Consider the following 27,823-nt stretch of genomic DNA (forward strand, 5'->3'; position numbering starts at 1 on the left):
TGTGAGAGAAAAAAAAAAGTGCAAAAGCTTGCTGGGCAGACTGGATGGGCCGTTTGGTCTTCATCTGCCGTCATTTCTATGTTTCTATGTTTCAACTTCAGTAAGAAATGAAGGCCTTGTGACATCGCTTTGACTGTGGCTGGTATGACACTGGTACCCAGTACAAAGCTTGTGCCTGCCAAGTTACTGGAGAACTGAAATACTGCAAACTCTTTATTTTAAAGAAGGAGGAAGTACAAGAGGAAGAATACGAGAACAGTAGAAAGGAGCTGCAGCCTGTTGCCTCCATTCGTGTACCCATACTTGGTTCGACATGACCCCTCGAGTTGATCAATGGAGATGGGTTCATCATCGGGAAATGTATTGTTCAAGCTGTTCTTCACCTGTAAAAGAAATGTGCTTCCGTGAGAGACTAAGTAAAACTGATTCCCTGTACGTACCAGGATCAGTCCAGGACACCTGGGTTGTGACCCCGCACCAGTAGATGGAGACAGATTAAAACTTGTGGGCGGAGCCATATATGCTCCTGTGCCAGTCACAGCCCCTCAGTCTTACTCTGTCTCCAGTAGGTGGTGCAGGTGTAGTCACAGCCTCTGGGTGCCCTGAGGACTGATACTTAGTTTTAGTCAGGGTTATTTTACTTATTTTGGTTATTTTAAGCTCAGTTTGTATTTTTTGATTCTACTTATTTATTTATTTATTTATTTATAACTTTTATATACCGGCATTCGTAAAAAAAAAACATCATGTCTGTTTACAGACAACTGAGAAAGGAAATTACAATGATAGATGGAGGAAGGATAGGAAGTTAAAAGGTGACAACTTTACTGTAGAGCCAACGGGCGCCACAGTTATTAAATGAGATTACATGTGGTTAACCAGGTTGGACATAAATTAATTATATACAAGAGGCGACAGAGTGGGGGGGTAGCGCGGGGCGGGGGATGAAGCGCATAGGGGAGGCGGGGTGGGGTAGGAACTGTACAAGGGGGCAGGTGGTGGCGATGGGAAGGAGTGACTGAATATCAGGAAGGTGGTGACTGAATATCAGGAAGCCATAAAATGGATGGGGTGGTGAGGGAGGGAGGGTGTGTAGGGGGGCGGGGGGACACTGGACTAGGGAGAGGGAAATAATGAGTGTTGAGGAGAAGTCAAATGCTAGGGTTGAGAGGCGTTGGGATAGGCCTGTTTAAATAACCAGGTCTTGATTCCTTTTTTGAATTGATTAAGTGAAGGTTCTAGTCGGAGCTCGGTGGGGAGGGAGTTCCAAAGGGTGGGGCCGGCGATGGAGAAGGCTCTCGCTCTGGTGTTTGTGAGGTGAGCAATTTTGAGTGAATTCTGCTTAGAGTAGTTTAAAAAAGCTGTCCGTCCTGCCTCCCAGGGGGGTGGGAAAGTTCTGAGAGGACCATCCCCCCCTGGTTGAGGCCGCTGCTGAGGGTCGAGGACCCGAACTACTAAAGCAGCAGCGTCGGGGGTGACACCGGGGAGCCCAGTTCACTCACCCCCAACAGGAGCAGGAACCCCAGGACCTTGGACAGCGGCAGGTTTGATTTAAAAAAAAAAAAAAAAAGTGTTTTTAAATTCTTTTGTTTGTGCCGGCTCTCCGTTTCTTCTTCGCCGGGGGGGGGGGGGGGGGGGAGAAAAGGTCCTCGGTTCGGCAAGGGGAGGGGAGTTTTTCGGCATTCAATTCTTTAATTTTATTTTTCATTTTTTCTTCACGTTTTCCCGCCGCGGCCGCGAGAATGCCTAGAGGCACAACTTGCCGCGCTTGCGGCTCTGCGCGCGCGCGGCTCTCTCGTGAGGGAATTTGTTCTGCATGCGTCCCGGGTGGGGAGGGACCGTCTAAGTCAGGTAAGGGGGTCCGTTCCCGGTCGGTGCGGTCGCCGTCGTGCACTCCCGCCGCTTCTATCGCGCCAGCTGACTCCTTCCCGCTTAGTGCAGGAGCGGCGGCCATCTTGGCATCAGTTCACGAAGTTGTGCAGGAACCTGCAGGGGTTTCTGCCGCGCCTCCCGAGTTATCTCCTCAACAACGGCCTTCGGGGGGGGCTTCCGCTGGGGGGGCTGAGTCCCCGGATGAGGCTGGCGAGGAATCGGACTCCTCAGATTCGGGGTCGTCTTTTTCGGCGGATTTTGCCCTCCTGCTGCGAAAAGTTTTAAAATATAAGGGCCGCAGGCGCAAGGAACTTCATGGACACTCTAAAAAGGATACTCCAAGGAAGAAAAAATCTCGGGATGACCCTGCGACAGGAACTCGGACACCAAGAGGTATCCCGCAGGATACAGAATCAGAGTCCACCTCACAAGATGAGGTAGATCCGCCCGACGAGCCCCTGATAGGGGCCGATGGCGCGTCAGGGGACAATTCTGCCCAAACAGGGCTGAGCAAACCTTCGCAAGCCGGTGATGGGGACGACCCAAAGGTGGTACGCCTTTTCCGAAGGGACGAGCTGTCCCCGCTTATCCCGGCAATCCTCAGCGAGTTAGAGGTTGAAGCCCCACCGACAGTCTCGCGCCCCGGAGCAACTATGGACCCGGTCCTGCTAGGACTCACTGGTCCAGCGGTAGCCTTCCCATTCCATTTCTCGGCGTCTGACATTTTGTTTCGGGAGTGGGATACTCCTGAACTAGGTCTGAAGGTATCTAAGGCAATGGATAAGCTCTACCCTTTGCCAGAAGACGCACTGGAACTTCTTCGGCTTCCAAAGGTGGATTCAGCGGTGTCGGTGGTAACTAAACGTTCCACGATTCCGGTCACTGGGGCCACAGCCCTTAGAGACATACAGGACAGGAAGCTTGAGGTGCAGCTCAAAAAGATCTTCGAGGTCTCAGCGTTGGGAGTCCGGGCTGCCATTTGTAGCAACTATGCCATGCGGGCTAGTTTGCGCTGGGCCCAAGTTCTACAGGCGAATGCAGGTCTTTCTCCTGAAGAGGCCACGCAGGCGGATCGCCTAGAGGCTGCCATTGCTTATAGTGCGGATGCTCTCTATGACCTACTACGTACTTCAGCAAGATCCATGGTCTCTGCAGTCTCGGCGCGTCGCTTACTTTGGCTTCGCAATTGGTCGGCGGATGGATCCTCCAAGGCTCACCTTGGAGCCCTGCCCTTCAAGGGGAAGTTGTTATTCGGCAAAGAGTTGGATGATCTCATGCTTTCTCTTGGAGAGAACAGAGCTTTTAAACTCCCAGAAGACAGGTCCAGAGCCCGATCCTCCTATCCGTCCAGGTCCCGGTTTCGAGGTAACAAGAGATCTCGTCCTCAGAGGTCCTCGGCTCCTTCTTATCGCTCGACTTCTTCCCGGGCCTCTTCGTGGCCACAGTCCTTTCGTGGGAAACGTTACGGCAGACAGGGAGGCACCCCATCCGGCACGGGTCCCAAAGCCTCTCAATGAGATACGGCGGGTCCATTCCTTAAGGCAACCAAGAACCTCCGTTCCAAACATAGGGGCGAGGTTGACTTTATTTTTCGAGGAATGGACCAAAATAACATCCGATCAGTGGGTCCTCAATGTAATAAGGCACGGTTACGCGTTAGATTTTGTACGGACTCCAACGGACAAGTTCCTGATGTCGCCCTGCAAGTGCCCAAAAAAGACCATGGCAGTGCTAAGCACTCTCAGGCGTCTGGAGGACTTAGGAGCAATCGTCGCCGTACCTCCCGATCAGCAAGGCGCAGGTCGTTATTCCATCTACTTCATCGTGCCAAAGAAGGACGGCACGTTCCGGCCAATTTTGGATCTCAGAGGGGTAAACAAATGTCTGCGCATTCCACACTTCAAGATGGAAACAATTCGGTCAGTGATTGCCTCAGTTCGTCCAGGCGAATTCATGGCCTCTTTAGATCTCACGGAGGCGTACCTCCACGTCGGAATTCAGCCGTCTTTCCAGAGGTTCCTCAGATTTTGCATCTTGGGCAGACACTACCAATTTCGGGCTCTTCCCTTCGGCCTCGCCACAGCTCCGCGAACATTTACAAAGGTAATGGTAGTAGTGGCGGCTCATCTTCGACGAGAGGGGTTCCTGGTACACCCCTACTTGGACGATTGGCTGATTCGGGCCAAGTCCGAGACCCGTTGCCGTCAGGCGGTGGCCAGAGTCCTCCAGTTGTTGCAGACCTTAGGTTGGGTTGTCAATCTCAACAAGAGTCAGCTTGTTCCTACCCAGTCCTTGGAATACCTGGGAGCTCTTTTCGACACGAAGCAGGGCAAGGTTTTTCTGTCCGTGGATCGTGCACGCAAGCTTCAGTGTCAAGTGCGTCGATTATTAAGTCTTCAGCTGCCGCTGGTTCGCGATTATCTGACGGTTCTGGGATCTATGGCGTCCACACTGGCGTTGGTTCCTTGGGCTTTTGCTCATCTGCGACCATTACAATTTGCGTTGCTCTCCCGATGGAAGCCGGTATCAGAAGAGTTCCACCTACCACTTCCACTCACGACTCAGGTGCGGGAGAGTCTTCACTGGTGGCTCGATCCGGGCCATCTCTTTTGCGGAGTGTCTCTGTTGGTCCCCGACTGGACAGTGGTGACGACGGATGCCAGTCTCTCCGGTTGGGGAGCGGTCTGCCTAGACAAGTCGGTACAGGGCCGATGGTCCTCCGTCCAGTCGCAGTGGTCCATCAACCGTCTGGAAACCAGAGCGGTGCACCTGGCTCTGCAAGCTTTCCTCCCGTTGGTCCAAGGGAAGGCGGTCCGTGTGTTGTCGGACAATGCAACAACAGTATCATACATCAATCGCCAAGGAGGGACAAGAAGTCCACTTGTGGCGGAAGAGGCAAAGCTTCTGATGAGTTGGGCAGAGTGCCATCTCAACTCCATAGCAGCATCTCACATAGCCGGGGTCGACAATGTTCAGGCGGACTTCCTCAGTCGACACCACCTTGACCCCGGAGAATGGGAGCTGACGGAAGATGCTTTTCATCTCATTTGCGATCGGTGGGGGCTGCCCCACATGGACCTGATGGCCACGTGGCACAACGCGAAGGCTCCTCGGTTTTACAGTCGACGTCGGGAGCGAGGTGCCGAGGGCGTCGATGCGCTGGTTCTTCCTTGGCCAACCAACGTGTTGTTGTACGTATTCCCTCCGTGGCCAATGATAGGCAAGATCTTAAGGCGCATAGAGTTGCACCCGTCCAACATGATCATGGTAGCGCCGGAGTGGCCACGGCGCCCTTGGTTTGCGGATCTCGTTCAGCTGTCGGTGGATGCTCCCCTTCGGCTACAGGGGTTTCCGGGGCTTCTTCGTCAGGGCCCCGTTTGTTTGGAGGATGCGGATCACTTCTGTCTCGCGGCATGGCTTTTGAGAGGCAACGTCTAAAGAAAAAAGGCTATTCAGATGCGGTGGTAGCCACGTTACTGCGGTCCAGAAAGCAGTCTACGTCCTTGGCTTATGTACGTGTCTGGGTAGTTTTTGAGGAGTGGTGTATCAGCCGAGGGCTAGATCCCATTTCCGCTTCCGTCTCTGATATTCTGGCTTTTCTTCAGGCCGGTCTAGCCAAAGGGCTTTCTTGTAGTACCCTTCGTGTACAAGTGGCGGCGATTGGTTGTCTGCGGGGTAAGGTTCGCGGTTCCTTTCTGGCCCTGCATCCCGATGTCTCTCGTTTTCTTCGGGGGGCTAAACATCTTCGTCCACCACTACATCATCCATGTTCCTCCTGGAATCTTAATTGGGTCCTTTCTTCTTTGTCTACGGCTCCGTTCGAACCCTTAAAACGGTCTACTATTAAGGATCTTACTTTAAAGACCGTTTTCCTGGTTGCGATTACCTCGGCTCGGAGAGTCTCGGAATTACAGGCTTTGTCTTGTCGGGAGCCATTCCTGCGGATTTCAGATACGGGAGTTTCCCTGCGGACGGTTCCGTCTTTTTTGCCAAAAGTGGTGTCACCGTTTCATTTGAACCAGTCTATTGAGCTTCCTGCTTTCGCAGGTGCTGAATATTCCGACCCGCAATGGAAAGAATTGCGGAAGTTGGATGTGCGGAGGGTTCTCCTCCGTTATCTAGAAGTCACTAACCCTTTCCGGGTGTCGGATCATCTCTTTGTTCTATTCTCGGGCCCAAAGAAAGGAGGTCTGGCTTCCAGGACGACAATCGCACGGTGGCTTAAAGAGGCCATCGGCTCAGCGTACGTGTTACGAGGAAAGCCTATTCCGAACGGTCTCAGGGCTCATTCGACAAGAGCTCATGCTGCGTCTTGGGCAGAATCTTCTCAGGTTTCGCCTCAAGAGATTTGTAGGGCAGCTACCTGGAAGTCCTTACATACCTTCATTAGACACTATCGGTTGGATGTTCAGACTGCGGATTCCGGGGGTTTTGGAGAGAGGGTACTCCGAGCGGGACTCTCTGCTTCCCACCCTCGGTAATTTAGCTCTGGTACATCCCAGGTGTCCTGGACTGATCCTGGTACGTACAGGGAAAGGAAAATTAGTTTCTTACCTGATAATTTTCGTTCCTGTAGCACCAAGGATCAGTCCAGAATCCCGCCCGTGCTGTTGTGAAGAATCGGAGAGTCCGCTCATCTCTTTTGTTAACTATTCCGGTTATTGCTTTGCTCCCTCGTTTTGGGGTTCTGTTCCGGTTGGGGGTCCTTGAATGGCTCCCTGTTAAGGTTAGTTATTTAGTTTGGTTGTTCTGTTTTTTGTCTACTTTGACATTACGTATGACTGAGGGGCTGTGACTGGCACAGGAGCATATATGGCTCCGCCCACAAGTTTTAATCTGTCTCCATGTGCGGGGTCACAACCCAGGTGTCCTGGACTGATCCTTGGTACTACAGGAACGAAAATTATCAGGTAAGAAACTAATTTTCCTTTTTTTTCACCTTCAGAGAAGGGATTCTTCACTCCAGGAGGGGGGAATTCTGCAGCTTTCTTCCACTGAAGAAGCTCCTGGAGGAAAGAGGGGTGAATCAGGGTGACTTTGGCAGGGTTATGGAGCCTCATGCTTGGGAGACGCATGTCTCCCTTATACGCCTTAAAATTACTTTTAAAAAGCACAGAATAATACAAAATGCATACATAAATGTTAAATAATGAAATGGAGCAGACTTGGCTTACTGCTAAGGTGACAGTGACAAAGGCAGACTTAGGAGAATGTTGAAATTGCTAGATTTTCAGGCTGGACAAAATGTGTTCTCCCTGTACATCTGACATGGTTGTGGTGTCACATTTATTTTTTTTTTCCTTCCTCTGGCTTAGCAGCATACCTGGGAACTCTCAGAATTTCACCCTGAGACTTGGGGAATTTGCATCAGTTGCACAGTCTCAGGGGAAACACTAGAAATCTCAGAGCCTCTCTGTATACAGCTCAGCCATGACCCTTCCTCAGTAAGCCTGCAGAGAACAGCAAGCCTGGAGTAGACACTGCAAGCAGCATATGGGGAGAAAGTGGAGAGGGGCTGCAATACACACAAAACTCTGTCTGCAGCTGTGATTCCTGGACTTGGGACTCTCATCTAAGGGTAGACTGAGAATGCATAAGTCACGGAGCAGAGACGAATAGGGGGAGGGAGCAAAGAGCGTGCTGGGTGAGGGAGAGTGGAAGGGGAAGTATGCTGGATCAACTTGGGAGGGGGGACAAGTGATGGTGATGGGTGGGAGAAAAAGAAAGTGTGGATTAATTGGGGGAGGGCAGTGGAAGAGAGAAAGATGATACATATTACTCCATTCCTTCCCCTTTCTCCCCCCACCCTGTGCTAATCAACAGCAACCTCAGGGTGACCACAACTCAAAAGTTCCCAAGTATGCTTAGCAGGTAGAGAGAGCTGTAAAGCACTCAGGAGAGGGCTGGACTCAGTCCTCTGGTCTTTTCATAAAACTACTGCAGAGACTGCACTCCCATTCACAAGACAGATCTTGGAAGGAAGGAGCTGTGATCTCATGATTTCAGCACAGAATTAGGTGTCTGGACTCCTGGTTTCTAATTCCAGCTTTGCCACTGAGTGACTTCGAGCTTGAGCAAGTCTCTGCTGACTAGACACCCTGGCCGAAAACCCTCTGAAGGATGAAGGAGATGTTTCAACTTCTCACCTTCTCCACTTCCTGAAAGACACGCAGCAGATTCAAGGCAAGGGCAGCTTTCACTTCATCTTCAGTCCATTTCCTCTTGAGTAACTCTGCTGTCAGATCTGGATACTTGGAGACATCTTCCAGGCCCTCAGGAACCCTGCAAAAAAAAAAAAAAAAAAAGAAACATATCACAGAAAATCAAGTCAGAAAACAGGAACCTGAGGAAAAAAGTCTCCTATCAAGGGTTTTGGATTAAAGTATGTGGATCTATGTATTGGGGTGGAGGAGGCTTTTTATTTTTGGTCTACAATTAAAAATATAATCCTTGAAAAAAGCAGAAAGGTTATTTTAAAAAGAAAGCCAAAGCTGCAGCACATTCTAAGATCCTATTAATGATGCCTTTCCAGGTCATAGATGGCATAAAAAGCTTACCCCTGGTAAGACAGCCAAAAATATGTGAACTCCCATCAATTCCCAGTCTTCATTCTTCCGTCCACCACTTTAGTACCCACCTGGAGACACCATCATAGTCACCACCAAATCCAACTGCTTCATAGCCAGCGACCTTCTTAATGTAATCAAAATGATCTGCAGAAGGAAACTGCAGATTATTAGAAATTTAATGCAGAGAATGACAGTTTTAAGTTAAATTTTATGTTAATTTTATAATTTATGATGTTTTATTGATTTTATTTGTTGTAAACCGTTTCGATAGATTTTTGTGCAACAGTATATAAAAAATGTTAAATAAATAAAATAAATAAACTGCAAATGTAAATTGGCAAAATTTCACTGCACTGAGTCAATGGAAGGCACAGGAGCAAAGGCACAACTGAACAGGCGCTCACATCACTGACCTGCCACTTGAGATAAGGTAGCCTTTGGGTTGCAAGACACATAATCGTTGTAAAAGTTCACCATCACCACACCCTTTTTTTCCTTCTGTAGGAGAGAAACAAATAAATCTATAGAAATGCCAGGAATTTCAATCTACTCTTTTCTAAATGCTGATGTTAATTAATCACTACATATTAGCAGCATAATAGTAACATACATAGAGTGGCAGTTACTACCCTAAGTAACTTGCTGGGCAGACTGGATGGACCATGTGGGTCTTTATCTGCTGCCATTAATTATGTTAGTACATTGAATGAAAAAGTAGTATCAAGCTGGGGAATATATTACAAGGGGATGTGGTTAAGACGACTAGTAGAGCAGGATTTAAAAGAGCTTTGAATAAGTTCCTGGAGGAAAAGTCCACAACACATTAGACAGGTAGACTAAAGAAAACTATTGCTATCCAGAAAACCATAGACTGATGAGCCTGACTTCAGTGCCGGAAAAATTGTGGAAACTGTTATAAAGAATAAGATCACAGAACATTTAGATAGACATGATTTAATGGGACATAATCTATTTATTTATTTATTTGCTTATTTGTGTGTTTTTATATACCGAAGTTTGGCACAAGCCTTCATGCCGGTTTATAGGTATAACAACTTCTTACATGGGTTTATTCAAGGAAAGTCTTGCCTCATAAATCTGCTACATTTTTTTATAGGGGTGAATAAACATGTGGCAAAAGTGACCTGGTAGATGTAGTGTATTTGGATTTTCAGAAGACATTTGACAAAGTCCCTCATGAGAGGCTTCTAAGAAAACTAAATAGACATGGGATCGGAGGCGATATCCTTTTGTGAATTGCAAGTTGGTTAAAAGACAGGAAACAGAGTAGGATTAAATGGACAGTTTTCACAGTGGAAAAAGGTAAAACAGTGGAATGCCTCATGGATCTGTACTTGGACAGGTACTTTTTAATATATTTATGAATGATCTGGAAAGAGGTACTATGAGCAAGGTGATCAGATTTGTGGATGACCCAAAATTATGCAGAGTAATTAAATCCCAAGCGGATTGTGATAAATTGCAGGAAGACCTTGAGAGACTGGAAGATTGGGTGTCCAAATGGCAGATGAAATTTAATGTAAACAAGTGCAAGGTGATGCATATAGGAAAAAATGACCCTTGCTGTCGTTACACAATGTTAGGTTCTATATTAGGAGTTACCATCCAGGAATCTAGGCCTCATAGTGGATAATACATTGAAATTGTCAGCTCAGTGTACTATGGTGCTCAAAAAAGCAAACAGAATTTTAGGAATTATTAGGAAGGGAATGGCAAATAAAACAGTGGATATCATAATGCCTCTGTATCGCTCCATGGTGAGACCGCACCTTGAATTCTGTGTGCAGTTCTGGTCACCGCATCTCAAAAAAAGATATAATTGCACTGAAGAAAGTACAGAGAAGAGCGACCAAAATGATAAGGGGCATGGAACAGCTCCCCTATGAGAAAAGGCTAATGAGGTTTGGGCTGTTCTTCTTAGAGAAGAGACAGCTGAGGGAAGATATGATAGCAGTCTACAAATTCAAAAGTACTTGAGTAGGTAAATGTGAAACTGTTATTTAATCTCTCAGATAATAGAAGGACTAGGGGGCACTCCATGAAGTTAGCAAGTAGCACATTTAAAACAAATCGGAGAAAATTCTTTAATACAACACACAATTAAGCTCTGGAAATCATTGCCAGAGGATGTGGTTATGGCAATTAGTGTTACTGGATTTAAAAAAGATTTTGATGAGTTCCTGGAGGAGAAGTCCATAATCAATAAGAAATAGTAGCTTGGGATCTATTTAATGTTGGGTACTTGTGGCTTGGAATGGTCACTGTTGGAAACAGAATATTGGGTTCAATGGACCGTTGTTTGACCCAGCATGGCATTTCTTATTAGGGATGTGCATTTGTTACATCTGTTTCGGTGGGTTCATACATACCTCATTGACTTTCTAGTACACGCGGGAAATGGAGAGTACTGAGAAATTACTACTTACCTTATAATTTCCTTTTCCTTAAACCAGACAGATGAATTCAGGTCCAGTGGGTTATGCACTTCTACCAGCAGATGGAGACGGAGGAAACCAACGTCACAGTATATATACTCCCGCAAAGACATCATCCTGCCAGTATTCTCTCCAAAAACCAACTGTGGACAGACTAGCAAAAACTTGATTAATAACAGATTACCATTTCAGCACTCAGCCAACAGGAAACACTGAGCTCAGACAAAGAATGCATTTAACACTAGTCTAGGGACTGGATTAACACTTACCAGTAACCCCTGGAACACATAACCATGCAGGAGGACCATAGCACAGTCATTCGGCAGCCATGGTCAGGCAGCTGAATTCATCTGTCTGACTTAAGGAAAAGGAAATTGTCAGGTAAGTAGTAATTTCTCATTTCCTAGCACCCAGACAGATGAATTCAGGACTAGTGGGATGTACCCAAGCTACACCTAAATAGGGTAGGAGGCTGCCTGCAGTCCTGTCAAAACCGCACGTGCAAAGGCTGCATCCTCCCGGGCCTGCACATCCAGACGATAATATCTGGAAAATGTGTGTAAGGAGGACTACATCGCAACTCGGGAAATATCGATGGGAGACAACAATCTAACTTCTGCCCAAGACACTGCCTGAGCCCTAGTGGAATGAGCTCTAACCTGAGTAAGCAAATGGCTTTTCAGCATCCACATACACAGCCGTGATTACCTTCTTAATCCAGCGAGCTATTGTAGCCCGCAAAGATGGCTCGCCCTGTTTACCTCTACCATGAAGGACAAACAAGCGATCTGTCTTTCAGATAGATTTAGAAACTTCCAGATACCTCACAACATGTCTCTTGACATCCAAGGGCTACAACAGGTGATATTCCTTTGCATCTCTTTTCCTATTCAGAGACAGCAGGGAAATGGACTGATTCAAGTGAAAATCTGAGACCACTTTTGCCCCTGGAGTCATCTGAAGGAATGGCTCCTGGCAAGACAAGGCCTGCAGCTTGGAAATTCAACGTGTAGAACATATTGCCACCAGAAACACTGTTTAAAAGGTTAGTAACCGCAAGGAAAGGCTACACATCGGTCGAAACGTAGGGTCCACCAAGAAATCCAAAACTAGATTAAGACTCTACAAGAGTACTGGTAATCACAAGGGAGGATGGAGATGTTTCACTCCTCTCAAGAAATGGGCTGATAAGGATTCACCATTTACCTGACCCCTGTCCCTTCAAGGAATTAAGGGTCAACCCTTTATTCAATCCATCCTGCAAAAATTCCAAAATGAGCAGGATCTATTCTGAACAAGGAAGCACCCCTCGATCTTCACACCAAGCCTTATTATACTGTATGTTCTTGGTTCCATGTATCGCCTTACAGGCAGTTTTTTATTCCATGTAAACCGGTTTGATTTGTATCTAATGCAAGAAGATCGGTATATAAAAACTAAAAATAAATAAATAAATAAATAAGCCTAAAAAACTCGCTACACCCACACATAGGCTAAAGAAGTGGAGAACTTTCTTGCTCGTAGTAAGGTGGCTGTTGTGCTTTCCAGTCGCGGCAGGCTGTGGCCGGCCCTGCTCACCCCCGATGCTGGGGCCCTAGACCTGGCCTGACCTCTCTGTGCTCGTGTCTCCTCTGTGTTCCCAGGTCCTTCCTGTGCTGCTGCGGCCTCCTCAGGGCCTGGTTGGGTCTCCCCACATACGCCACAGGGAGATGCCGCCACTTCCTTGTCTTCGGCCTGTTTGCCCTAGGTGAGGATTTTAAAGGGGCCGTGACGGGAAAACCTCCCGTGGCCGCGGATGATGACGTCAACCAGCTTCCCTATATAAGGCAGATGTTCAGAGCCTGTCTTCTCAACAGGTCTCCATGCTTTCCTGTCGTGTGTTTTGTTGCTTCTCCAGTTCCAGTTCCTGTTCCAGCTCCTGTTCCAAGTACCTGCTCCAGTTCCAGTTACTGCTCCTCCTTCGGATGGACCTCCTTGGCTTTGACCTCTTGCTTGGACCTGACCTTGTCTCCAGCCGCCTGCCCTGATTCTTTTCTTGGACATGACCTCGTCTCCAGCCACCTGCCCTGACTCTCCGCTTCGACCTGACTCTGTCTTCAGCCGCTTGCCTGGACTCTTGTCTGTTTCAGACTTCGTATCTTACCTCTCCTTTCTGGGACCCTCCGCCTCTGCTGTTTCCTGGCATCCTGCTCCTGGACACTCTCTCTGGGATCAACCACGTGGAGGCCCGCCTAAGTCCAGCCAGCCCCAGTACCCAAGGGCTCAACCTGCGGGGAATGAGGGCTGGTATTGGCGAAGCTCCAGTTGGCCTCCGCTTCCTGCTTGGCCTCGCCTCCTGACAGTGGGGACCCATGGGGGTTTCCCCCACAGGTGGCGCCAGCATTACCTCGGGCCAAGGGTCCACCTCTGTAATAGTGGCAATCACTGCAGTAGAATATCCACGCTTCAGCAAACAAGCCCTCTCAAAGGCCATACCGTAACACAAAACCAAGTCAGATCTTGTGAAGAACAGGTCCCTGCTGCAATAGATTCTGGTGCGCCAGAAACCAGAGGGGGAGTCTACCAGGAGCCGTCGCAGATCCATATACCAGACTTCGTATCTTGCCTCTCCTTTCTGGGAGCCAATCTGGTGCCACCAAAAGCACCAGATCTCTGTGACCCTTGACCCTCTGAACTATTCTGCCCAAGATGGGCCACGGGGGAAAGGCATACAGCAGCTTGTCCTCTGGTCAATCCTGCTTGAGAGCATCGAAACCCAAGGACTTCGGATTCTCCTGCGAGTGAAGAATCAAGGAACCTTTAACTTGCAAGAAATCGCTAGCAGATCTAGAAACAGAAGGCCCCAGTGATCCACTTTCAGCTGAAATGCCTTGTTCAACAATACCCATTCTCCTAGGTCCATATTCTCCCTGCTGAGAAAGTTTGGTCTTACATTGTATTTTTCTGCAATGTGCGAGGCCGAGATGTCCTGAAGATGCATTTGTGTCCATTCCATAGAAACATAGAAACATAGAAACATAGAAATGACGGCAGAAGAAGACCTAACGGTCCATCCAGTCTGCCCAGCAAGCTTCCATAAGTTGGTCTATCTCCTGCCAATTGATGTAAGCCACTGTCATTGCATTGTACAACATTACCTGGACTGGTCAATCCTGCAACCTACTGCTGAACTGCAAGCATGCCAACTGGACCACACGAGCTTCTAGCCGATTGATGTTCCAGAGAGATTCTTCCGCACTCCAGCGCCCTTGCGCTGTTAGTTCCTGAAAGTGAGCTCCACAATCCTGGAGACTCACATCTGTCATGAGTACTAATCAGTAGGGATGTGAATCATTTTTTGACGATTTAAAATATCGTCCGATATTTTTTAAATCGTCAATAATTGTTAAGAGTGCGATACAATAGAAATTCCACCGATTTATCGTGAAAAAATCATTAATCGGGTTAGTGTCCACTAACGGGAGTTATTTGGGGGGAGGGCGGGAAAACCGGCACACCAAAACAACCCCTAAACCCACCCTGACCCTTTAAAACTAATCCCTTACCTTCTCCCACCCTTCCAAACCCCCCCAAAACTTTTTACATGTACCTGGTGGTCCAGTGGAAGCCCTGGGACCGATCTCCCGCTCTCGGGCCGTCGGCTGCCACTAATAAAAATGGCGCCGATGGCCCGATAAAAAAAAACCCACCTCGATCCTTTAAAACTGACCGCTTAGCTTCCCCCACCCTCCCGAACCCCCCAAAACTTTTTACAAATACCTGGTGATCTAGCGGAAGTCCCGGGAGTGATCTCCCGGTCTCAGGCCGTCGGCTGCACTAATAAAAATGGCGCTGATGGCCCTTTGCCCTTACCATGTGACAAGGTATCCGTGCCATTGGCCGGCCCCTGTCACATGGTAGGAGCTCTGGATGGCCGGCACCATTTTTAAAGATGGCGCTGGCCATGGCCCCCAACTGAGCTCCTGCAACAGGGAGATCAACTTGCAGGTCGCTAGGTGGCTCTCTTCCAGAGACTTGGCCCGAATCAGCCAGTCATACAAATACGGTTGTACTAGGATCCACTCCTTTCTCAACTCTGCCGCCATCACCACCATAACCTTGGAAAAAGTTCTGGGAGGGATGGCCAGACCAAAAGCCAGAGCCCGAAACTAAAAATGGCACCCCAACACCACGAAATGCAGAAAATGTTGGTGCTCCAGTCAGATGGGAATATGGAGGTACAACTCGGACAGATCCAGGAAGATCAGAAATTTCCTGGACTGCACTGCCATTATCACCGACTGCAATGTTTCCATGTGAAAATGAATCACCCAGAAATGACGGTTTACCCCTCTCAGATCTAGGATGGGATGAAAGGAGTCCTCCTTCTTGGGCACAATGAAATAAATGGAATATTGACCCATATTTTCTTGGGACGTGGGTACTGGAATTACAGCCCTCAGACTGAGAAGCCTTGACCATGTACACTCCACTGCCTGCTTCTTCTGTGGGGAAGAGCAAGGAAATGCCATGAACACGTCCCAAAGAACACTGCGAAACTCCAGCACATATCCCTCTCATACCACCTCCAGGACTGACTGATCCAATGCAATTTCGACCCACCTCTGATAAAAGAGAGAGAGAGATGCCCCCCTATCTCCTGTTCCCAGAGATGGGTCAGCAAACCTTCATTGGGAGACCTGGGAGGTTCCACTACCCATACCTGCACCCTGCCTGGGCTGTCTGGAACAAAAGGGCAGAGACCTACTGAAAGGCTGAGCCTTCTGAAAGGACACTCCTATATAGGGTCAAAAATGCTTGGAACCCCTGGTACAACTTCTCATGCCAAAGGGACATGATGTCTACTTCTTATCCTCTGTCAACTGAGATGCAGGGTGGTCAAATGGGGGTATATTTTATATTATGTCATAGAACACACTACACAACATCCGGTAAAGCAAAATTTAATTTACTAAATGTTGTAAATATATGGATAATAAATCAGCAAAGATAAGTAATATTAAAATTGAATACAGTAACAGTAAGCTGTACATATAACAATACAGTAAATAGGAAACAGACAGAAATAAAGATAGAATATTAATCAAAGAATAACAAAGAACTCTTCCTTATATGTCTTCCCTCTATATAACCCATATACCCAATGAGATAATAATCATCTAAATCATCCCATACAATTTTTAGTGAAATTGTATCAAACACTTTACAAAGTTTATATAAAACTTAACTATACATTAAAAACTAACTCACACATATCCTTACACATTCATACCTCATTAAAAATATAATGTATCAAAAAATACAAAATCTCTGAAATGTGTAGGCATGAACTGTATTGTAAATCACTCTTCAAAACAAATAGTTTAACCCAGTTTCTAATCAATAACCATGCTAAATATGTTTATCTAATATACTTCTTCATGTAACGTTGTTTCAAAAAGAGATAAAAAGGATTTCTAATCATATTTCACTGAATACAAATGAAGATTCCTTTCCAATGTCATCCCATGGAGACTTCTACAATGTCATCCAGATTCTTCTACAATGTCATCCAACAAAGAATTCTTTGTTTCGCCCTCTATTAAAAGGGCTTCATCAGGGAGTGTTATGATTATGTGAGAATGTGAACCCCTGGGGCTGAGTTGTGAGATGTCTCTGCCCACAGGGAGGAGCCCTGTGAGCCTCACCGTCAGCAGGCATAGCCACAGAGGCGTGGAACACAGCTAGAAGTAGAGACTTTATTATGAAGGAAAGAAAAGTAATATCCACAGAGTAATAGATGTATTAGTACGGTCCTGCGCAATGGGTATTACCCAGAGCATAGCCACAGAAGAGAAGATCCGGTAGTGACCCACGGAGCGGGGTACATCGGGATCCCCTCTAACGAGTGAAGGCAGCTCTGGAATGCAGATCCGGTAGTGGCCCGCGAAGCGGGGTATGCCGAGGATGCTTGTACAGTAGAAATTGAAGAACAGGTAGAGATGCCGGAACCCAGAAATGGCTCCCGTATTGGTACGTCAATACTCTGTAAAGCAGGAAGGCTGGATAGCTACTACTGAAGGTAAGCAGTAGTGGCCTGAGGAACGGGGTACACCGCAGGAAATCCCAATACAGTTCGTATAGTAGAAGTCAGTAGCGGTACTCACAGTAGATGGTTCCTGGAGAGAGAGAGAGAGAGACCTGAGAAGCATGTCTAGTAGTAGTCAGGCCGGTAGTCCCTCCAAGGAGCGGATAGCGAGAACGCAGGGGAGCCCCTGAGGAGAGGGTACTCAGAGCGTTCAGATGCCAAGAGCAAGTCAGGAACAGGAAGTCCTTGAGTGAGGAGGATTCAGCAAGATGGAACTCCTTGCTAACTCGGAGAAGGCAAGGGCCGGTCAGATTAAATACACTAGCGACTTGACGTCATCGGGCGGGGATGCCCCCGAGGTTCCCGCCAAGATGTGTTCAAAGGAGGCCCTTGCCCACACATGCGCCTAAGTAACTCTGGATTCAAGCACCCATGCTGTCCCGGGGATGCCGGAGAGGTCGGCGGAGGTTAGCAGAGGCCGCCATTCTTCCTGTGAGCATGAGAGGTCACAGCCGTCTGCGACCAACAGGTGTAACAGTACCCCCTTTCTTAGGGCCCCTCCCCGGGGGTTTCGGCTTCCGAGGATGTGACTTGTGGAACTGTTGGATCAACTCCTTGTCAAGGATGTTACATGCAGGCTCCCAACTATTTTCCTCAGGGCCAAATCCCTCTCAGGAAATAAGATACTCCCATCGTCTGCCATGTTTTCTTACATCAAGGATGTCTTTCACTTGATAGGTGATGTCTTCTTCGGCAGAGAGAGGCTGGGGTTCAGCTGATTTCTTGGAGAACTTTGGCAGGATGAGTGGCTTCAGAAGACAGTTATGGAAAGCATTATGTATTCTGAGTGCCGGTGGTAGCTTCAAGCTGTACGTGACTGGACCCAGGCGATGGAGAACTCAAAAGGGTCCTATGTACCTTGGCGCAAACTGAACTGATGGCAGTTTAAGGCAGATGAAGCGGGTACTAAGCCATACCTTGTCTCCGGGCTGTAACTGTGGAGCGGCTCTGCGATGGGCATCATAGAACTTTTTGGCCTGTTGTCCAGCCTTTTGGAGAAGTTCTTTTCTGTGTTCCCACAACTGATGTAGTTCTTGCGCCGGTGCCTGGGCTGCAGGAGAAGCTACGGATAATGGCATTGGTAGTGGAGGTAGCGGCTGACATCCGTAAACTAGTTGAAAAGGTGATGACCCAGTTGAAGGAGACTGATGAGAATTCAGTGCGAATTCAGCCCAGGGGAGCAGGTCAGACCAGTCACTTTGTCTGGAGTTAACATAAGCCTGGAGAAACTGTTTTAATGTGCAGTTTGTTCTCTCTGTCTGTCCGTTGGTTTGCAGGTGGTATGCTGAGGTAAGATCTAATGAGATGTCAAATTTCTTGCACAGGGATCTCCAAAACTTAGCCGTAAACTGAATCCCTCTGTTCGAAGGGATATGCTTTGGCATGCCATGTAGATGGAAGATGTGACGGATGAACAACCTTGCTAATTCCGGGGCAGATGGTAAGCTGGGTAGTGCCACAAAATGAGCCATTTTAGAAAAGCAGTCTATGGTTACCCAGATGGTATTATTGCCGTTGGACAAGGGCAAATCTATGATAAGGTCCATGGCAATGTGAGTCCACGGTTCACTAGGAGTGGGCAGTGGCTGGAGAAGTCCCCATGGACGGCCGGTTGGAGGTTTCTGTCTGCGCAGGTATGACATGACTCCACGTAAAGCCATATGTCTTCTTTCATGGAGGGCCACCAGTAGTATCTCTGTAAGGTAGTGAGTGTTCTGGCCTGTCCAGAGTGGCCTGCAAGCAGAGAGTCATGGGCCCATCTGAGGATCTTCTTCCTGGGAGAGTGAGGTACCATTGTCTTTCCAGCCAGAACCGTATGTGTGGCTGACAGAATTACCCTAGCAGGGTCAATGATATGTCACGGTGTGTCCGTGACGTCCTCTGGAACGAAGGAATGGGAGAGAGCGTCTGCCCAGGTATTCTTGTCCGCTGGACGATACTTAAATATGAAATCAAATCGATTAAAAAATAGGGACCAGCGGGCTTGTCTATGGTTCAAGCGTTGCACATGATGTAGGTATTCAAGATTTTTGTGGTCGGTGTAAACCATTATCTGGTGTTGTGCACCTTCGAGCCATGAGCACCACTCTTCGAACGCCAATTTGATGGCAAGTAGTTCCTTGTCTCCTATTCCATAATTCCGCTCAGCAGGAGAGAAACGCTGAGAGAAAAAGGAGCAGGGATGAAGAGTGTGGGTGTCACTGTGTTGACCAAGGACAGCACCAACTCTGACGTACGAAGCATCTACCTCAACAATGAATGGTCGTCGAGGATTGGGATGGCATAGTCATGGTTCCTGAATAAACGCTTCTTTAAGTTTTTGGAAGGCGTCAACGGCTTCTGTAGACTATTGAGAGGGATTGGCTCCCTTCTGCATCTTGGCTGTAAGCGGCACGGTCAAGGTGGAAGAGTGATGAATGAAGGACCTGTAATAGTTTGTGAATCTGAGAAAACATTGCAAGGCCTTAAGACCAGCAGCTTGGGGCCACTCCCAGATGCTTTTGGTTTTTTACGGGTCCATTTGGAATCCCTGGCTGGATACCATATAGCCTAGAAATGGGACTGATTCTTGATGGAAAAAACATTTCTCTAATTTGGCATAGAGGTGGTTATTCTGAAGTCTTTGGAGGACATTGGCGATGTCTACTTGATGGTTCTGTAGGTTCTGAGAGAACACTAGTATATCATCGAGATATACTACTACACAGCTGTACAGCATGTCCCTGAAGATTTCATTCATCATGTTTTGAAATACAGCTGGGGCCTTGCAAAGGCCAAAGGGCATGAATAAATATTCAAAATGGCCATCACGGGTGTTAAATGCTGTTTTCCATTCATCACCCTGTCGTATTTGGACCAAGTTATATGCCCCTCTGTGGTCCAGCTTTTTGAATATTTTGGCCCCTTGGAGCCGATCAAAAGTTCAGAGATCAATGGCAGTGGATAGTGGTCCTTCATGGTGATCTCATTTAAGCATGGTAGTCTATACATGAGTGAAGGGATCCATCCTTCTTACCCACAAAAAAGAATCTGGCTCTGGCTGGAGATTTAGAAGGCCAAATGAAACCCTTCGCCAAGTTCTCTTGAATATAGGCTGACATAGCCTGGGTTTCAGACAGAGAAAGTGGGTAAACCCTTCCTCTGGGAGGTTCAGAATTAGGTACCAAGTTGATGGCACAGTCAAAGGATCGGTGAGGAGGCAGAGTATCTGCTGCCTTCTTGGAAAATACGTCCTGATAGGATGAATATTGCTGAGGTAGGCCCAGAAGGGAGGTGGTAGTGGTGAGACACGGCAGGGGAGTGACCACTTGTAGGCATCTTCCATGGCAATCTTTTCCCCATTGGGATAATTCCAAAGTGTTCCAATCAAACTGGGGTGAGTGTGTCTGTAACCATGGTATTCCAAGTACTACTGGGTGTATAGCTTTATCCAAGACCAGGAAGGAGATGGTCTCCAAGTGGAGCGACCCCATGCGGAGATGAATAGGTAACCTCACCAGGAAGTGGCTCACCATGTATGGATGATAGCAGCAGCGGCATAGGTGTCCGGACAGTTGGGATTCATAGGTGCTCTATGAGTTGTCGAAGTATGAAGTTTCCCCCGGCCCCGGAGTCTACTAGAGCTAATGTGTGGAATTCGAGAGTATTTGAAATGATGGAAACTGGCACAGTCAGTGGAGGAGATGGAGAAGTTAGACCTAGGAGTAGTCCTCCGGCAGATCCTAGGTCTGCGAGTTTCCCGGACAGATAGGACAGGAGGGAACTGCATGGCCAGGTTGCCCACAATACATACAGGGGCTTAATCTTCTACGATAATGCCTCTCTTTGGCTGTTAGATGGCAGCAGCCTAATTGTATGGGCACTTCCTCCTCGATACTGGGTATAGAAGTGGTCTGTGTAACTGGTGTGGGATGAAAGCGTGGAACTCCTGGTGTCATTTTCTTAGGACCCTTTACCTCTTGCGAGCACTCACGCAGACGACGATCAATTCGTCCTGCAAGATCAATGAGGGAGTCCAGGGTATCAGGGAGCTCTCAAGCTGCTAATTCGTCCTTAATGCAATGGTTAAGACCTTCTAGAAAAATAGTCCGTAAACAACCCAGGTCCCAAAGTAACTCAAAGGATAAGGTTTTAAACTCAATAACATAGTTAGTCAAAGGTCTGTTACCTTGTTGAAGGTGTAGAAGTGCAGATCCAGTGACGGTCTTACGAGCAGGGTCATCAAACACAGAATGAAATAAAGTAAGGAAACACATCAAGTCACTGAGGATTGGATCATTATACTCCCAGAGAGGAGAAGCCCAGGCCAGGGCTTTCCCGTCTAATAGAGACAGGATGTACGTAGTTTTGGACACTATGTCTGGGAAATAGGTAGGCTGTAAGGAGAAGTGCATACAGCACTGGTTCAGGAAGCCTCTGCAGGATAGAGGATCTCCTGTAAAACGAGTGGGTGCAAACAAGGGCACAGAAAGTCTTACAGATCCAGCAGGTGAAGAGGCGGTAGCCTTGTCAGGCAGAGATGCTGCGTTCAGTTGAGAACTTAGCTGGTTGAAGGAGTTAGCCAGGGTCTCTAATGTCCTTTGCTGTTCAGCCAGATGCTGGGCCAGGCCAGGGATGGCCTGGATGGCTGAGACCTGAGCTGGGTCCATGGAGTTAGCAATCTGTTATGATTATGTGAGAGTGTGAACCCCTGGGCTGAGTTGAGGGATACAAAACATGAGGATTAAGCCAACCTTTGGTTCTTGATGTTATTAGCCTTTCTCAAGGTTGTCTGAATAGGCATGTTCAAAAAGCCAGGATTAGCCATGGAATTCGCATCAGTTGACCAATTTCTCAGCCATAACTGATGCCTGGCTGCTATTACTGAAGCCACACCTCTGGCTGAGGTGCGAACCAAACCGCAGCCCGCATCTGCTAAAAAGGCGGTGGCTGGCTCTATATCTGCCCTGGAATTTACTCCAGAGTCATCGACCTCCTGAGAGAGAAGTAAACAAGAGTGAGCCACCAGTGAGCCACTCATCATTTGCTGCTATACACTCTAATTCTCCCATCTTACTACTTAGACTTCTGGCATTGGCATACAGACATTTCAAAGTGTGTTTTTTGCTTGTTTTAACAACCTGCTTTTCAGTTGTTTGGGATAATTTGGAAATCATTAGCTTTGGTGATTTTTTACATATAGGTATATGAACTATGTTTGCATTTAATGGAACCTCTCTGTTGGGATGCCCTAACTCTCCTGTTTCATTAGTATCCTTCAAGGATACATTTATCCGAACCATGCACTGCTGAGTGACTGTCGGCTTTCCCCCTTGTTCTAGTTTAAAAGCTGCTCTATCTTCTTTTTGAAAGTTAGTGCCAGCAGCTTGGTTCCACTCTGGTTAAGGTGGAGCCCATCCTTTCGGAAAAGTCTCCCCTTTCCCCAAAAGTTTCCCCAGTTCCTTACAAAATTGAATCCCTCTTCCCTGCACCATCGTTTCATCCACACATTGAAACTCTGGAGCTCTGCCTGCCTCTGGGGACCTGCACGTGGAACAGGAAGCATTTCAGAGAATGCCACCCTGGAGGTTCTGGATTTCAGCTTCCTACCTAAAATCCTAAATTTGGCTTCCAGAACCTCTCTCCCACATTTTCCTATGTTGTTGGTGCCCACATATACCACGACAACCGGCTCCTCCCCAGCACTGTCTATAATCCTATCTAGGTGACGCGTGAGGTCTGCCACCTTTGTTTAAAAATACAATCCTAGAGGCGCAGTCCATATGTATTCCGCGCATTAAGAAAGGTGGAAGGAAGGAAAAACGATTACCGTCATGGTTAAAAGGTGAGGTGAAAGAGGCTATTTTAGCCAAAAAAACATCCTTCAAAAACTGGAAGAAGGATCCATCTGAAGAAAATAGGATAAAACATAAGCATTGTCAATGTTGCGATCCCGGGTCGGCCCTGGGATCGGCACCCACCCGGTCGCAGCTCCGATGCCGGTCCGCGTTCCCCGGGCCTCCGGGGACCTCCACCACCGCAGCCCCGACGTCGGCCTACCTCTCCCGGGCCTGCAGATTCCCCTGCCGTCGCGTTTCCGTCCCGCCGGAGCAGCCGGCATCCCTCGGCGGCTAGCCCCGCCCCCTAGGCGCGCGCTCGGGAGCCTTGAATTTAAAGGGGCCAGCGCGGGAAACTACAGGACTGCCTCCTGATGACGTCAGACGCTCTAGCCCTACTTAAATCCTGCAGCTAGGCTCCTTCCCTGCCTTGCAACGAGGTTCTCTCAGTTCACTGAGCATCCAGTTGCTGCATTCCTGTATCGTCTTGGTCTCTTCTGGCTTCTGACCCCCGGACTGGCTTACGGTGATCCTCTGGCTTCTGACCCCGGACTGGCTTACGGTGACTCTCTGGCTTCCGACCTCGGACTGGCTTACGGTGATTCCTTGGTTCCTGACTCTGGACTGGCGAACGACGACCCTCCGGCACTCGATCTTGGACTCCGTCTGACTCGGCCCCCGTGGGTCCTCCTAAGTCCCAGCGGCCGGGTCCCTACAGGCTCCTCCTGGGGGGACTCCGGCTTCCAGGGTGAATCTCCTAAGTCCCAGCGGCCGAACTCCTACAAGCTCCTCTCGGGGGAGGATCGGCTTCCAGGGCGAAGATCCTCTCACCACTGCGCCAGTTCCACAGTCTCCCTCTTCCTCGCCAAAGCCCTTGGTCGCATAGGGCCTCCTTGGTTCTTCCTTCGGCCATCCACGACTCCGTCCTTGCCGCCTCCCGGTCGGGACCTCTGCTGCCACCTCGCTCAGCGGTTCATCCTTTGGTTCCGATCGGCCCAAGGGTCCACGAAGCTAACAGTTAAGCTAAGTGTAAAACATTGATAAGACAGGCGAAGAGAGAATTTGAAATGAAACTGGCCATAGAGGCAAAAACTCATAATAAAAACTTTTTAAAATATATCCAAAGCAAGAAACCTGTGAGGGAGTCGGTTGGACCATTAGATGACAGAGGGGTTAAAGGGGTTCTTAGGGAAGATAAGGCCATTGCAGAAAGACTAAATTAATTCTTTGCCTCTGTGTTTACAAATGAGGATGTTGGGGAGATACCAGTTCCGGAGATGGTTTTCAGGGGTGATGAGTCAGACGAACTGAACAAAATCACTGTGAACCTGGAAGATGTGGTAGGCCAGATTGACAAACTAAAGAGTAGCAAATCACCTGGACCAGATGGTATGCATCCTAGGGTTCTGAAGGAACTCAAAAATGAAATTTCTGATTTATTAGTTAAAATTTGTAACCTATCATTAAAATCATCCATTGTACCTGAAGACTGGAGGGTGGCCAATGTAACCCCAATATTTAAAAAAGGCTCCAGGGGCGATCCAGGTAACTATAGACCAGTGAGCCTGACTTCAGTGCCGGGAAAAATAGTGGAAACTATTATCAAGAACAAAATTGTAAAGCATATAGAAAGACATGATTTAATGGAACATAGTCAACATGGATTTACCCAAGGGAAGTCTTGCCTAACAAATCTGCTTCATTTTTTTGAAGGGGTTAATAAACATGTGGATAAAGGGGAACCGGTAGATGTAGTGTATTTGGATTTTAAGAAGGCGTTTGACAAAGTCCCTCATGAGAGGCTTCTACGAAAACTAAAAAGTCATGGGATAAGAGGCGATGTCCTTTTGTGGATTACAAGCTGGTTAAAAGACAGGAAACAGAGAGTAGGATTAAATGGTCAATTTTCTCAGTGGAAAAGGGTAAACAGTGGAGTGCCTCAGGGATCTGTACTTGGACCGATGCTTTTCAATATATATATAAATGATCTGGAAAGGAATACGATGAGTGAGGTTATCAAATTTGCAGATGATACAAAATTATTCAGAGTAGTTAAATCACAAGCAGACTGTGATACATTGCAGGAGGACCTTGCAAGACTTGAAGATTGGGCATCCAAATGGCAGATGAAATTTAATGTGGACAAGTGCAAGGTATTGCATATAGGGAAAAATAACCGTTGCTGTAGTTACACGATGTTAGGTTCCATATTAGGAGCTTCCACCCAGGAAAAAGATGTAGGCATCATAGTGGATAATACTTTAAAATCGTCAGCTCAGTGTGCTGCAGCAGTCAAAAAAGCAAATAGAATGTTAGGAATTATTAGGAAGGGAATGGTTAATAGAACGGAAAATGTCATAATGCCTCTATATCGCTCCATGGTGAGACCACACCTTGAATACTGTGTACAATTCTGGTCGCCGCATCTCAAAAAAGATATAGTTGCGATGGAGAAGGTACAGAGAAGGGCAACCAAAATGATAAAGGGGATGGAACAGCTTCCCTATGAGGAAAGGCTGAAGAGATTAGGGCTGTTCAGCTTGGAGAAGAGACGGCTGAGGGGGGATATGATAGAGGTCTTTAAGATCATGAGAGGTCTTGAACGAGTAGATGTGACTCGGTTATTTACACTTTCGAATAATAGAAGGACTAGGGGGCATTCCATGAAGTTAGCAATTAGCACATTTAAGACTAATCGGAGAAAATTCTTTTTCACTCAACGCACAATAAAGCTCTGGAATTTGTTGCCAGAGGATGTGGTTAGTGCAGTTAGTGTAGCTGGGTTCAAAAAAGGTTTGGATAAGTTCTTGGAGGAGAAGTCCATTAATGGCTATTAATCAAGTTTACTTAGGGACTAGCCACTGCTATTAATTGCATCAGTAGTATGGGATCTTCTTAGTGTTTGGATAATTGCCAGGTTCTTGTGGCCTGGTTTTTAGGGATGTGAATCGTTTTTCAACGATTAAAATTATCGTCCGATACTTTTAATATAGTCTTAAATCGTTAAAGAACACAATACAATAGAAATTCTAACGATTTATCGTTAAAAATCGTTAAATCGTGTTAGTGCGCACTAACAGAAAATGATACAAATTGACACTTTCCAGGTCAGTAAAGGTCAGTTAGGAATGAATATGTATTCCTATTGGCTGGCTGTCCTCTTATCTATTGATGTTACCAAGGTTCCCACTGAGGTGATGGTTGGGGGGATGGGAAATGGAAATGCACTAAATGGAAATGGAAACTCACTAAGAGTAACAGAAAATGATACAAATTGACACTTTTCAGGTCAGTTAGGAATGAATATGTATTCCTATTGGCTGGCTGCCCTCTTATTTATTGATGTTACCAAGGTTCCCACTGAGGTGATGGTTGGGGGGATGGGAAATGGAAACTGTTGGTAGCTTGACAAAAAAAGTAATGTGATCAGTCAATGTGACTAGAACTTGTGCCCTATTCCTGATACCGGGAGTGTTGTGATCTTCCTGCATGCAGTGCCATATCCCTGATACCGGGAGTGTTGTGATCTTCCTGTAGGCAGTGCCCTATCCCTGATACCAGGGGTGTTGTGATCTTCCTGCAGGCAGTGCCCTATCCCTGATACCTGGATGCAGTGCCCTACCCTGATACCTGGAGTGTTGTGATCTTCCTGCACACAGTGCCCTATCCCTGATACCTGGAGTGTTGTGATCTTCCTGCACACAGTGCCCTATCCCTGATACCTGGAGTGTTGTGATCTTCCTGCACACAGTGCCCTATCCCTGATACCAGGGGTGTTGTGATCTTCCTGCATGCAGTGCCATATCCCTGATAATGGGAGTGTTGTGATCTTCCTGCACACAGTGCCCTAACCCTGGTATCAGGGTTAGGGCACTGCAATACTTCCTGGTATTAGGGTTAGGGCACTGCAATACTTCCTGGTATTAGGGATAGGGCACTGCATGCAGGAAGATCACAACACCCCTGGTATCAGGGTTAAGGCACTGTGTGCAGGAAGATCAAAACACTCCTGGTATTAGGGATAGGGCACTGCATGCAGGAAAATCACAACACCCCTGGTATCAGGGTTAAGGCACTGTGTGCAGGAAGATCACAACACTCCTGGTATTAGGGATAGGGCACTGCATGCAGGAAGATCACAACACCCCTGGTATCAGGGTTAGGGCACTGTGTGCAGGAAGATCACAACACTCCTGGTATTAGGGATAGGGCACTGCATGCAGGAAGATTACAACACCCCTGGTATCAGGGTTAGGGCACTGTGTGCAGGAAGATCACAACACTCCTGGTATTAGGGATAGGGCACTGCATGCAGGAAGATCACAACACCCCTGGTATCAGGGTTAGGGCACTGTTTGCAGGAAGATCACAACACTCCCATTATCAGGGATATGGCACTGAGTGCAGGAAGTTCACAACACCCCTGGTATCAGGGATAGGGCACTGTGTGCAGGAAGATCACAACACCCCTGGTATCAGGGTTAGGGCACAAGTTCTAGTCACATTGACTGATCACATTACTTTTTTTGTCAAGCTACCAACTTTTTCCATTTCCCATCCCCCGTCAGTGGGAACCTTGGTAACATGAATAAATAAGAGGGCAGCCAATAGGAATACATATTCATTCCTAAACTGACCTTAACTGACCTGAAAAGTGTCAAATTGTATCATTTTCTGTTAGTGTGCACTAACAATGGTTAGTGCGCACTAACTCCCGGTTAGTGCGCATTAACTCCCATTAGTGCGCACTAATCGGAAAAAACGATTTTTTAACTAAAAAATCGTGCCAAACACGATTTTCTTCTCCTGCCAGACGATTTAGATCGTTAAGACGATCGGGCACACGATTCACACCTCTACTGGTTTTGGCCTCTGTTGGAAACAGGATGCTGGGCTTGATGGACCCTTGGTCTGACCCAGCATGGCAATTTCTTATGTTCTTATGTTCTTAGGGAACAACAAGAAGCTATCTGCAAGGTCATT

The 27,823-nt window shown here is 47.4% G+C and overlaps 1 protein-coding gene across 2 annotated transcripts in view; it reads right to left on the bottom strand.

Annotated features, from left to right (window-relative positions):
• Window positions 1–200: 200 nt before the first annotated feature.
• LOC115095044 (dipeptidase 1-like) overlaps window positions 201–27,823 on the bottom strand; it is a 74,627-nt gene continuing 47,004 nt past the window's right edge. Inside the window, exons 7-11 of one of the 2 annotated variants that reach the window (XM_029608225.1) lie at window positions 8,855–8,939; window positions 8,510–8,585; window positions 8,019–8,154; window positions 6,812–6,878; window positions 226–383 (exon numbers count right to left, since the gene is read on the bottom strand). In XM_029608225.1, the coding sequence (XP_029464085.1) occupies window positions 349–383; window positions 6,812–6,878; window positions 8,019–8,154; window positions 8,510–8,585; window positions 8,855–8,939 (399 nt within the window). In that variant the 3' untranslated portion in view covers window positions 226–348. Of the gene's footprint in view, window positions 384–6,811; window positions 6,879–8,018; window positions 8,155–8,509; window positions 8,586–8,854; window positions 8,940–27,823 lie in introns of both variants that reach the window. The other variant, XM_029608224.1, reaches the window with a different exon arrangement.

The sequence above is a fragment of the Rhinatrema bivittatum genome, chromosome 7 (assembly GCF_901001135.1).
Source record: "Rhinatrema bivittatum chromosome 7, aRhiBiv1.1, whole genome shotgun sequence".
NCBI lineage: Eukaryota > Metazoa > Chordata > Amphibia > Gymnophiona > Rhinatrematidae > Rhinatrema > Rhinatrema bivittatum.